At 35.7% G+C, this 13250-nt stretch overlaps 1 protein-coding gene and 1 long non-coding RNA gene across 3 annotated transcripts in view; one reads left to right on the top strand and one right to left on the bottom strand.

Annotated features, from left to right (window-relative positions):
* CFAP46 (cilia and flagella associated protein 46) overlaps positions 1 to 13250 on the top strand; it is a 91838-nt gene that overhangs the window by 62985 nt on the left and 15603 nt on the right. The window contains exons 41-50 of the mRNA XM_069797318.1: positions 219 to 407; positions 1156 to 1344; positions 2054 to 2188; positions 3124 to 3303; positions 4849 to 5016; positions 8389 to 8486; positions 9176 to 9255; positions 9683 to 9834; positions 11705 to 11826; positions 12240 to 12292. Of these exons, the coding sequence (XP_069653419.1) occupies positions 219 to 407; positions 1156 to 1344; positions 2054 to 2188; positions 3124 to 3303; positions 4849 to 5016; positions 8389 to 8486; positions 9176 to 9255; positions 9683 to 9834; positions 11705 to 11826; positions 12240 to 12292 (1366 nt within the window). The remainder of the gene's footprint in view (positions 1 to 218; positions 408 to 1155; positions 1345 to 2053; positions 2189 to 3123; positions 3304 to 4848; positions 5017 to 8388; positions 8487 to 9175; positions 9256 to 9682; positions 9835 to 11704; positions 11827 to 12239; positions 12293 to 13250) is intronic.
* LOC138687823 (uncharacterized) lies at positions 5011 to 12949 on the bottom strand. Of its 2 annotated transcripts, none has more exons than XR_011326960.1 (3): positions 12855 to 12949; positions 12193 to 12265; positions 5011 to 6605 (listed from the first exon to the last, which is right to left on the bottom strand). It is a non-coding gene; the product is annotated as an uncharacterized lncRNA (long non-coding RNA). The 2 variants fall into 2 exon arrangements; XR_011326959.1 differs by lacking the exon at positions 5011 to 6605 and adding an exon at positions 10708 to 10952.

Below are 13250 nucleotides of genomic sequence, written 5' to 3'. Positions count from 1 at the left end.
TTTTCTATGCAGCTGCTTTGATTGCTTTTTAATATATTTGACATTGAAGTTTTTCTTTTAAGTTACTGAAATATCTTCATAGCAGTATCTCTGATCTATTGAGGTGATATTGTGAAAATGTTTGCTTTTTAGTTAAAAGAAGTACAACATTCTATCTTTTTATCACTAAATTTGCAAAAATATTCAAAATTAGAATTCTACTTTCTTTTGTATTTCAGACTACAAATATTAGTATCCCATTAATGAGGCAACTAGCTAATAGGAAAATAAATCTTGTAGAAATTCTTTTGGATATTTTTCATCTTGTTATAACTGAGAAAAAACTTAAAGAAGTGGGAGAAGCATCGTCTCATGAAATTGTGAAGGCATTCATCAGGGGAACTATTGAAGATGGTGCAACAGAACAGGTAGTACAAAATATTTAGTCCTATGATTTGCATATAAAAGGTATAACAAAGTTTCACAGGGATGTTTTCCATAGCAGGACTTCTTCCACTACTGAGGAAACAGGTCCCCAGACTATTCACGTAGTTTCGCAGCAAAGAAAATTCCAGTGTGTGTTTTTTGTCTTGGGGATGGTTTATTGGGTTGTTTTGTTTTGTTTTGTTTTCTCAGAAAGATGTTGTTTCTTAAATGCAGAGACATAAAACCCACTAAGACTAGCAAGGAAATGACTTAAGGCTTTGTAATTGATGGCAGGGGAGGCATGGTTTGCATTATTGTCTCTTCTTTTTAAAACAGTTGGTTTTAAGCAGGACCGCCTAACTGAGCTGATGAATAAGAACATAAGACATGCCCCACTGGAACAGAGCAGTAATTCTTGCCTGTTATTCTGTCTCTGACAATGACAATAGGAGATGCTGTTACAGGAAAGCATAGTAGCCTCACCATTCTCTGCAGTACTCTCCCCTTATCCCATGTTTTCCTCAGGACTGATTGTTGTTTGCTTATGGACGTTACAGTGTACTTTTTTTAAATCAATTGTTAATGAATTTGTATATCTATTAAAGACAGCTAGTTCATAGTTGAAAGTGTAATCACATTTAACAAATGTGTTTGTATGTAAATATATATGTGTTACATTTTTTTAAAGAAGTATATTTCTGTATGTGTGGGTATATATGAGCAAATAAACATAAATATGTATTTTACCAGGATTGGAAGCATATGGAATGCACTGTGGGTCATATTACACTGGCTCAGTTAGCAAACATACAGAATCTTTGTAAAGGCTGTCCTGACATCAAATCCAAATACCTATCTCTCACTGGAAAAACTCTTCATTTACTTGCCATTAATATAGATCCTGTACATTCAGAGATTTACTGGAAGCCAAATGTTATGGTATGCATTCTTTTCTCCATTTAAATTCATTCTTGTGTGTAAAGTTTGTCTGCCACAATACTTTTTCTGTATATACTTGTATACTACTACTCTTTATTTAGAGCTAGGTTTTACATATTGCATGCAAGCCATAATAGAAATGAATATACTAAACTAAGTAATTTCATAAAAATGCTTCTGCCTACATGCCATCCTCATGTAGATAATTTTTTAATTCATTCCTGAGATATGCTAATTACAATATTTTCGAAAGAGAAGTAAAAAAATTCCTTGAATGCCTTAAAGGTCTAGGTAGGCTGGTCTCCAAATCCATGCAAACAAGAAGTAGATTAAAAGTTCAGATTTGTAAGTTCCTTTTGTGTTGTAGTAAGAACACCATGTAAGAAAAGGAAAGTTGATTGAGTTATTATAAATTCAGTGATGAATTAAAGTGTTCAGAAGAAATTTAACTGAGGACAAATATCAGAAAATAAAAAACTTAGAGGTTATATGGGGGGCCTTTTTAGTTTCTATTAGTCATATTGTCATCATAACATATTAAGAATTTTTTATGCCTGATGATATTGCTAAATCTTTCACTATCAAGGGATTCATATAGTGAGATGATTTAAGATGAGTTCCATTTTCACCTAGACTTTCACAAAAGAAATGAAGCCAGCCATGCTTAATGGAATGATTAATTATTCTTTTCTTATACTGTGATGAGTAGGAAGAAGCTAAATCAGACATCGCAAAAACTTCCCTGACTTCAGCAGAATGCAGTGAACAGGAAGTGAGAGACAGCAGTTTACGGACTAATAAATGTCAATATGATAAGTATAGGAGGAAAATACAGGCATTAAAGGTATATTAGTGTATGTGCTTGCATTAGAATTTGAGTGCTTCCTTTTTATGGAATAATAGCCACCTTACCTTATCAGTTCTGTTTGAACTGATAATGGAAATGTCTGTAACATAAATTTGATCTTACAAAAGAAAAAAAATCTCCAAAGCACTCCCCCAAAAACTGCTTTCCATCGCTACTCTGCTGTCCAGTTCTGTCCTGCCCCTCAAAACATGCTGTGGGAGCTCCTGATGGAGCATTCCCAGTTGCTCCCAGGAAGAAATAATTTCTCCTTCAGTGGTTTGCCGCTGATTGAGCATGTAGCAGCCAGGACAAGAAGAACAGGCAGCTTTCTCTCTGCTTCACAGATGTGCCTTTCTAAGGGAGCATAACATTTTGCAGGCTGGGAACAAAGAAAGAAATAACTTCTATCAAAAAACACTTGTAAAATTCTTACAAAATTTAAGTTGTTTTGTATGGTGAGCTGATCTCTGTTAACTACTGCAGTTCAAAGCACACTAGGAATGTACAGTTTGTGTTGCTAGTATAAACAGTAAATACTTGAGATAAGAGATTTGTGGGTGTATTTGTATTAAATCTAGTTAACTGTCAGTGGAAACAATGGTACAGAGAACTGACAGAAAACTCCTTTGTTCTGAGCAGCTCATATTGCCTGGAATTTAAATACTGTTCTGCTAAGTACATGTTTTATATTAAAGTATCTTATTAAAAAATTTTTTAATGTTGTATAACAGATGTTGGTGTCTGCTAAATAATTAATCTGTGCCTATTTTGATCACACATTAAGTGAATGCCTTAAAAAGGAGAAAAAGCATTGAAATTAGTAATGAAAAAGTAATACTGATCTTTTCTAACACTAGTAATCTGTATACATATATCAAATATTTAATATTAATGCATATTTTAATATAAACCTTTTTATTTTTATAATCTAGAAGGAACATAGGTTGACTCAGAAATATCTTTCTCAGTCCAGTGAAGCTTTGCTACAGTGTATGGGTATTGCATTCAGTCATAATATTACTGATGTACTGGCTCCTGCTAGTTTTGAAATGGTCGAATGCTTTCAACAATTTGATCCAGTTTCAACTAGCCAGTTTTTGGCACTTCATCAGGTAATGTATTGTGCTTCTTTCCAGTATAAAAAGGGTGGTTTAAGTTACATAAGCAAAAATGTCTATTGGTCATACAGAACACAATATATGGATGCATATAAGAACTAGCGTGTAATACAGGTAGTCAAATATATGATATGTTTGCTGAGTTCAAAATGTTTGATCAGTGGCTTTTTAATGATTCTATTATCTATTGTGTTTGACTTGATGTTTTCATTGATGATTGCATACATGAAAATATTTTAATATGAATAAATTACTATGTGATTAGCTAAGATAAGACATTACCAGAAAATACAGTTTCATCCTTCCCTAACAAATAATTTAAATAAATGTTTCTCTAGATTTATTCATTCATTATTTTCAAGTAGATAGGAAAGGTTTACATTCAGTTTGTCAAATCAACACCTATACAGCGTGGTCCCATAGATGGCTCAAAGGTGTATGAATCACTCATATGAGTATTTGCCTTCATCACAGAGAAGATAAGGTATGGCTGTAAGGCTTATATTCCCTACACCAGGAACAAATAATACATACTTTGTACACCATCATCTCCATTGTAGAAATACATAAATGTACCTTATAGTAATTTCCTTCCTGCCACATCAAGGCAACAGCAGGAAATTATGACAGACAGTAAGCACCTGCCTGCATGTCAACACTTAGATTTGCAAATACCTCCACCCATGGATGGAATGGACTAGGTAGGTCTTTTGATAAATCAGAAAACAGCTAATATGGGGTTTTGTGGCTCAGTCCTTTATTGCTGTACTCCTGCAGCACACCATATTATTTATGGTTTGCTGTCATACTTGTTAGTGAACAAGCAACGTAGAATGCATATCAAGGTACAAAACCCATGAGTAGTCATGTCTTTTACTGGGAAAAAAATTCTGCTGATTCAGTTACTGTGCTGCCCAGAAAGGTTTCTATTTAAAAAAACAAAAAAGTTTAAAATGTCACTCCTTGTCAATATTAAGCCTCCCTTTGGAATTTTTGATTATGTCAACCCAAATTGCATTTTTTTTAATGTGAGAGCTGCATTAAAAGAAAATAAATGCTTTAGCTCTTAGCAAGCATTGTTTTAAAGAACAGAATTGGTATGTTTGCTGAAAAAAAAGGATATAAAATCTTACCCTTTATATTGTTCTTTGTAGGAAGTCTGTTAAAATGTGTGATATGATGGCTGTACAGTAAAAGGCACACAAACACAGAGAAGACTCAGCTTACTTGAAAGGCTAAGTTCAGAACACAGACATTTACCTTTCCATGTAGACCTTAGATGACTAAATGCAGGAACATAGATGATAAATGTAGACAAAGAAGTCAATTCTAGCTCTTCATATTTAAGAAATCTTCATAAGTTATTGCTAGACTGTTTACATTAGACTGTAAACACAAATAGCAGACAGGCATTTGCTAACCCATATCACCTTTCAGGCAAGAGACTTTAACATATATATATGTTTTAACAAACATAGAATGTATATGTATTTATATTATTTTGGGGAGGGGAAATAAATAGATATAAAAATTTTACAGAGCTGTTCAGCGTCTATGATAATGAAGAGTATCCTTCTAGCAGCTACATCTAACACCAGCAGCTCTCAGCTGGCAGCATTACTGCATCTTCAGAATCATTTAAAACAAAACAGAAACACAAGTGATCTTCTAAAAAATGTGGAACAGCAACTGACTGCTACTTCAATGGTAACTTTTTGAGATGTGCTACTTATTAGTGGTTTATATGTATGTTATATAAATACACACAGAGACACATATATACACACACACACACAGATATATATCATTTCAGTTATTCCTGGAATTAAATAATATTTCATCTGTTTTCTTTAAACTCTATTCAACTTTTTTTTCTTAATTTGAGTCATAGATTGACTTGGTCATTAATCAAAATACATTTTTATTAGTATGGTATGTACTGTCCTGTGGTTTTGTTTATGCTAGGTTATCTGTGTGGCATGAGCTATGTGATTTAAGTCAGAAGTGAGATTTTAAGGATACAATTCCAGTTTGTCTTATAGTTACAATTTGGTATAGCTGGATGTCAGAGTTGTGCTATCTGCACACTTAAATCATTAATTCCATGCGAATCTCGCCCAATCCAGCCGAAGATGCCATTGTAAAGGACTTTTGCAACAGAGACTCCTGTCACTGTCTGGACAGCATCCAGTCATCCTGTTTGAGATACTCAAGTCCCCATGCAGGTGTTACCCTATGAAAAGAGCCTGGGGTTTTGGGGGGTTTGGTTTTGTTTTGTTGTTTGGGTTTCTTTTTAACAAACACTCTATCCATGGGTGTCAGCAAAACTGTGATGTTGCAAACTGGATATTTAAAGAAACCAACCAGAAAACTGTAATTCATAGTTCTGGAGCACATAATGGACAAACTTTTCTGGGAGATAAATACTCTGTCTTTCAGTCTAAGCTGGCTGAGAACTCCTTATTTTTCAAATGTCTGAGGTCTAAAAGTGAATACCAAAACTAAGATTGGAAGACCCTAGGTTATAAATGAATGAAATTAAAAACTGCCAGCAAGTTACATACAAAGGATTAGCTGTAGCTGGCAGGGTTTAAGCATTTAGAAAATGTGGCAAGCAGAGATACAGTACAGGATAAGAAAAATACGTGTTTGTAGGCTACTGTTTTGACTTTTTTCTGCATGGGCTGTATTATCTTATTTAGCAGAAGAAACAGGATAATATTTTGTTTAGAAGCCACTGTCTTTGAGTTGCTGTAATTATCTAACTGGTAATGGTTATCCTAGCTGAAAACATTCATCAACGCCCACCATGACTGCACCTGTCACAGTAGCTCAGGAAAGAAAAGGTGGCAATCAAGACATCTGTTCATGGCTGCATTCTTGAACTGCATGATTCCAGGCAGCTTGAGATGCAAGAAATCAAAGTGGTCACTGAAGTAGTTCCCTCTGAGGGTATATTAGTGTTTTTTAAAACTCAGTTGAGATTTTTAGTTCAGATCAGGAATGCACTTTCAAAGTGAATCTCCCAGTTGTCCTTGCTCACGGTGCTTTGATTTGCATTGTGGTACAATGACTGTATGAGCAGTGTTCCTCTCAGACAAAAACCAAACTGGATTCTCTGATGCACTCAAGCCACATCGAGTGGGCATTCAGTCCAGGGGCCAGTCCAGAGGTGCTCTGAAGTGAAAATCAGTGAAAGTGTACAGTGTAAATTCTGCTCCTGATGAGCTGTACCACTTCATAATGTAGGTAGACCCAGAGTGTACCCCGTGTGCTTAAGCACATAAAACTTCAATCTGAAAAACACATAAACACACATGCTTAAAGACAGCATTCTAAAAAAACATTTGTGGTCCTTTCTGTATTAGGACCAGTTTTTCATCTGGAGCCAGACTATTTAGGAGGTTTTGGGTTGGTGTTGGTTTTATTTTCTCAAAAAGGATTGTATATTCTTTAGTACAATATTTTTGTGGTGTGTTGACCTTGGCTGGTTGCCAGGTGCCACCAAGCTGCTCTGTCACTCCCCCTCCTCAACAGGACAGGGGGAGAAAATACAATGAAAAGCTCATGGGTCAAGATAAGGACAGGGCTATCAGTCACCCCTTACTGTCACAGGCAAAACAGACTCAACTTGGGGAAACTGATTTATTGCCAGTTAATAACAGAGTAGGATACCGAAAAATAAAAACAAAACTAAAAAAGATCTACACCCCTCCCCCCCTGCCTTCTTCCCAGGCTCAGCTTCATTCATGATTCTTCTACCTCCTCCCCTGGCCACCCAAGCAGCACAGGGGAAATGGGAAATGGGGGTTGTGTAGGGTGCATCCCATGGAGACAGTTCTCCACGAACTTCTCCAACATGGGTCCTTCCCACTGGCTGCAGTCCTTCACAAACTGCTCCAGTGTGGGTCCCCACGGGGTCACAAGTCCTCCCAGCAAACCTGCTCCAGTCTGGGCTCCTCTCTCCACAGGGCCACAGGTCCTGCCAGGAGCCTGCTCCAGCGTGGGCTTCCCACGGGGTCACAGCCTCCTTTGGGCACCCACCTGCTCCAGCGTGGGGTCCTCCCCAGGCTGCAAGTGGATATCTGCTTCACCATGGACATCCATGAGCTGCAGGGGGACAGCCTGCCTCACCATGGTCTTCCCCACGGGCTGCAGGGGAATCTCTGCTCCGGCGCCTGGAGCACCTCCTCCCCCTCCTTCTTCACCAGCCTTGGGGGCTGCAAGGTTGTTTCCCTCCCATATTCTCACTCCTCTCTTCCAGCTGCTGTGCAGTGTTTTTACCCTTTCTTAAATATGTCATCACAGAGGTGCCACCAGCATTGCTGATGGGCTCAGCTTTGGCCAGTGTTGGGTCTGTCTTGAAGCCAGCTGAAACTGTCTCTGTCCAACATGGGGATAGTTCCTCATGTCTTCTCACAAAAGCCATGCCTGCAGCTCCCCCTGCTACCAAAACCTTGCCATGTAAACCCAATACAATTTTACATGGTTCCTTTTGGTGAGGTGTCTATTCTTAACAAAATAATGAAGGACTTTTGCAAACATAAATGTTACAATGAATTATTCTGCTCCCTTCCTTTGCTAGTATTCTGCTAGTATTTGATAGCATTTTAACTTCACAGACAGTGTAGTGGCCAAAAAAGTCGTGTTGTTATGAAAAGTGGAATAAGTTACAGTATTTGTAATTTGTTTTAAATAATGTTTATAAGTTCTTATGCACTGCACAAAAGTCACACAATCACAGAATGGTTGAGGTTAGAAAAGACCTCTGAAGGTCATCTTGTCCAGCCTACCTGCTCAGAGCCAGTTGCCCAGGATTCCTCCAAGGATGGAAACTCCACAGTGTCCCTGGACAACCTGTGCCAGTGCTCAGTCATCCTCACAGTGAAAAAGTGTTTCCTGTTGCTTGGATGGAGCCTCCTGTCCTGGTACATCTGCTGAGCATTTCCTTTGACTTTTTTTTTTTTTTAATACTAACACCTCCTTTCCTAGAATTACTATCAATTTTCTGATGAAAGAACTGAGATTGGAATTTTTTAAAATCTATGAAAATAATGCTACTTTTGAATTATTGTACAGGCATGGAGAAATCTCTGTATTCCTGTTGAACATTTTAATATAATGGATGAATTGCCGTCTAATTTCTACATAATTATTCTTCAGCATTCAGAAGACAGGTATAAAATTTCATCATTTTGCTTTAGTATTCTGTTTGTTACAAATGTCATCTTTTTTTACTTGTAAATAATCACTATTTTGATTGTTTATTGCCTTTTAATTCTAATTTTGCTGGACTTGAATTTTAGGATAGTGAACAAATTAATATATAAATAAAACTGCCTGCAGCTCAAAGCTGTACGTTTTTCTGATTTCACTAATTATCTCTTAAATCTCCAGAGGTCACCTGAAAGGTTTCAGGTCATTCTTGGTATCCTCCTAAATTCTGTTAATAGCTTCCAGCTCTTATTGCTTATGCTCTTGAAAATGTTAGGAGGGGTCATATTTAGCTTTATAAAGCCACAAATGATCTCATTACTGCAGCCTAATTAGTGACTACTCATAAACTGAGTAGCAACTGACTGAGTTCCTTCACCAATTGTGAAAATTCTTAAACAATTGTCGTGGAACAAATGAAAATCTACCTTACCGGATATATAGCAATGAAAGAACTTTCCTTACAGCTCTCAGTTTGTTCCAGTTATTTTGCAGGTTTTTGCACCACAAGGTGAGGATATATATTGCATCTTGAGAGTATTTGTGAGCACATTAAATTAGAGGGTAATAATTACTCATCTAATAAATTTACTTCATATAAACAAGGCTGAGCAGTCAAATAATCTACTCAGCAGTTTTCTGCTTTCCATAGATCAAATTTGTACAGTTCATTGATTGAGATGCCAAAAGTAAGTACTGCGCAGCAAAAAGGAAAACCCACTCAACCAAAGGGTAAGTGCTTCTTACATTTAAGAGATAAAAATCATTGCACTGATGTTATGAGAAGGCTCATATCTTTCACTGTTGCAATCAGTAAAATTTTTAAATAATTTTAAAAAAATAGTAACTCTTACTAATACCAGAGGAAAGTAAATGCCTAAATACATGTGTTTCATTATCAGATATAGTGTACCTAGTCATAGTTTACAGAATTTTTGTTTATATTTGAAGGCTAAAGTTGTTATAGGTAAATAATTGTAGAGATTTTTTCATTGTATATTTCTGTATGTATTTTGTACTAAACATATATATAAACAGTTTCATTTTCAAAAAAATGCCATGGCTTTAGAAACTGATGGTCTCTATACAATTGTTTCTTCAAGTACAAATGTGAAGTCTCAAAAAGAGTCTTAAGATGGTGTTATCCTCCTTTTAATAGTGCAAGCTAAAGTTTCTCGATTTCCTGTGAATCCTGATACATTTTGTATTTTGTTGGAAAAAGTGCGTCTTTACAAGCAGCAAAAGATGAAGAGTCATCTTAAACAGACTGTCATTCAAAACTTGCAAGAATGTGTCTCCCAAACAGATACGGTAATATATTTGATTACCTTATATTTAAAATAGGGTGAAAAACATGTACTAAAAACTATCTTAAACACTCTTTATGCAGAATTTTCAGTTTATTCCAAGTGTAACATCCCTAGTCTTCACAGTTGCTAAATGCTGTGTACTCTGCTTCAAAATTTAATTTTACTGTGTTATTCTGTTACTGTTCTGAATGTCATTCAGCAGCTTTGAAATGTCCAGTAGTTTATCAGAACTGAAAATTGATGCAATTGAGATCAACTTATGTGAAAATGTGCTGTACCTGTAAGATTTGCATTTGCAAATTTAAATTGCCTTTCATATCACATGAAAGCCCCAGCTGTCCCAAGAAAAAAATGGGAACACAGATCTAAACCCTTTAATCAAAATAAAACTATCTTAGCCAAAGATTTATTACTGACTTTCAACACAGGAAAGTTTCTTTCTAGAGCACACAGTATCTTTTGCACTATAACTGTTTATTTGGACACAGTTGATCCAAGTCTGTTAGTCACAAAATTTTGATTCAAGGACACATCTCATTGGAATTCCAAGTTCGTAGCTATGAACACTCTTAAATTCTAGATGATAAAAGTTTTCTGTTACTGCAAGAAGGCTCAGTTCTGTAAGGACATTGTTTTTCACAATCAGTGAACACAAATTGTGCATCATAAAGGTACACTGGATAAGCCTGCAATTTTTGCTTTTACATAAGCTTTTAAGCTGCATGGTTGCAGAAAATTTTCTACACATGTAATGTGCACGTCTACATCCTAGCATTCTAATTTACTTTAATTTTGGCTCCATTATATAAAATTTAGGTTTTTCAATATCAGTCAAAATTCACTGTTAAATACAGCATATTAACAAAAACTGGTATAGACCTATTTCTATCATTAATATAAAGGTAAAAAATATAGATCATATTGAATTTCCTGTACAAGTTTTCGTTGTTTTAATCACATAATGTTGACACATCTGGTTCTTGAATTATATTTCTGTTTTATCTATCACATTAGCTTCTCTCAGTTAAAATACCAATTATTGCAGATGGTTGAAGTATTGATCACTTTTTCTTTTGTCCATGGCCAGCCTTTGTTGTAATGGCAGTTATGTAAAGATTGCTGTAGTTGTGTAAGTAAAGAAAACGGTGATAAGATAATGTCATGTAGAACAGACCAAAAAAAAAAATTGGCTTAGGTTTTTAAAATGCATGTGCATTAAAACTTTCAATAATTATACATGCAACCTGCACAGAGCCACACAAACAGAGCCTTGGGTGAGAAGTCTGTTCACTAATATCAACACTCTTCGACACTTAGTTGAGCTCATTTTTCCAGGTAGTATTTTTGTATCCATCTATACTGGCTGTTAGAAGCTTCAGTTTTTAGTGTCATCCTCTCCTACATCATTCTATTCTCTCCTTATCTATTTTCTTAATTATGTTTATTTTTTTCCTAAATTGGTTCCACTGATCTCTCCATACACTTTCATTTGCTTCTTCTGCGTTCATCTTGCAGTTTCTGTTTACTTCTCAAAGTTGTCCTTTCACAATTTCATCCCATTATTTGGAGCACCACATTATCTTTTCTTTCTGCTGGTCTTCCCTGCTATTCCCCATTGAAATTGCAGAAGTATATTAATCCTTTAAATAATAAATATTGACATCTTGTACTGATTCCTATGTCAGAATATTTTGCAAAATGCTGATGTTTTGAAGTAAAGTAGTTTTGAAACTGACTTTCTATATTTATATTTTCCATTTTATGATGTTTCAAATTATTTGATTTAGCCTCTGATTTAACATAATACACTGTCCATCCTTGTTAAATAGCATTTGTAAGTATTCTGTTTTTTGTTGCAATGTGTGTGATAGACTGCAACAGAGAAAATAGATGATAATGGATATGATTTGACATCAGATTTCTCTGAGATATTAGAAATTATGGAAGAATATCTGAAACCAGTGCTGTCACAGTTTGATTTTTCTGATACCAGGTAAGACATTTAGACTTGCTTTATCATCATTTGTGAAAACAGAATGGTGACTCAAGTCCTACAGGAATGGTTTTAGTAAGAATAGACCCTCTTGAATGAACTTTTTACGTCTTGAAAGACAGTATATGCAGGATATGCAAGACTAAGAGGATTGAAACATGATAGACTAATGGCCATTTCTAACAAGCACTGTTCTCCAGCTTAAGTTATACAATATTGAGTTCAGGACGAAACTTTATAATTTAACTAGTTAAGGATATGATTTCCAAATGACAGGAACTCCAAAGGGAGTACATCCTTTGTGTAAAATTTCTTTGAGATTGAAGCAGTTTTGTCTTTGTGTTTCCTGTGAAAACTTTTACTTACAGAAGTACTAGCGCTGATAATATTTTCACTGTGATTCCTCTTCCCAGAGAACAGAGCGCATCAGTTTCAGCAGCTGAATCAGGAAAAAGAAAATTGAAAGGTAAGGACACCAAACATATTAAAATGCGGGGTATGTGCTCTCTTGAGTACAATATATGTATGTGCGTGTGTGTACAGACAGTATCAAAATCCTGTCATTTTAGTTTCAATTTTTGTGAAGCCAGGGAGAAAAAAAAGTCTTTAGCAATGGTTTTGTCTGTTTATTTTCTGTATCAAGTCAAGTATTTTAGTATACTTCCAAAGAGATTATTTATAGGCTGGATGGAGCTATCCTTCTGCATGTATTTGCAGTCTTGCAAACTATACAGGCTTTAGACAGCTAAATAAAATGGCTTTATTACAAACCAGTCTTTTCAGGAGAAAAAACAAAAGAAAACTTAAGAAAATTGATCTCTCTTTGTTTTGTCTTTTCCTGCATTTTATGTTGTGGCAACTCACACATTGTTTGCCTTAATGCAAGCCTAACACTGGAATATGTCCCTAAACACATTGCAAGAAAAGAGGCTTGCTTTGGGGATGAGTTTTTTGCTTTATGGTGGGGAGCAGTGAAGTTTCTCAATTAAAATTACTAAAAAAAGATATACACTTGCATTTGATTTTACCTGCAAGAGTTTCTTTCTGCAATCTGGCAGCTGGCTGCTTCTGTCATTCTGCAAAGACTGAATAACTTGTCTTCCATGTATTTGTTGTTTCTCTGTAGAACAGGAAAATGTTGTCATAATGATATTCAGTACTTTTTTCCTAAATAACAGAAACAAAGAGTTTCCTACAGAAAGGCACAGTTAGTATTGGATAAGAGCTCCTTTACAACTCTGTACTGTTTAGCCAAACACTGCTAAGGCAATTTTGCATTTCCAAACATCATTTTCTGGAATACATTGCATATACCTGGACTTCAATCAGAGGTGGTTGGTTATCAATACAGGGATATTTTTCCCTCTGAAGAACGAGTGGTCACAAGTGCATATGCATAGAAGTTTGACAACATCTTAGGAGTA

Source organism: Haliaeetus albicilla, chromosome 11 (genome assembly GCF_947461875.1).
Source record: "Haliaeetus albicilla chromosome 11, bHalAlb1.1, whole genome shotgun sequence".
Taxonomy (NCBI): Eukaryota; Metazoa; Chordata; class Aves; order Accipitriformes; family Accipitridae; genus Haliaeetus; species Haliaeetus albicilla.
The sequence above is the reverse complement of the archived record's forward strand: the minus strand, read 5'-3'. Positions and strand labels throughout refer to the sequence as shown.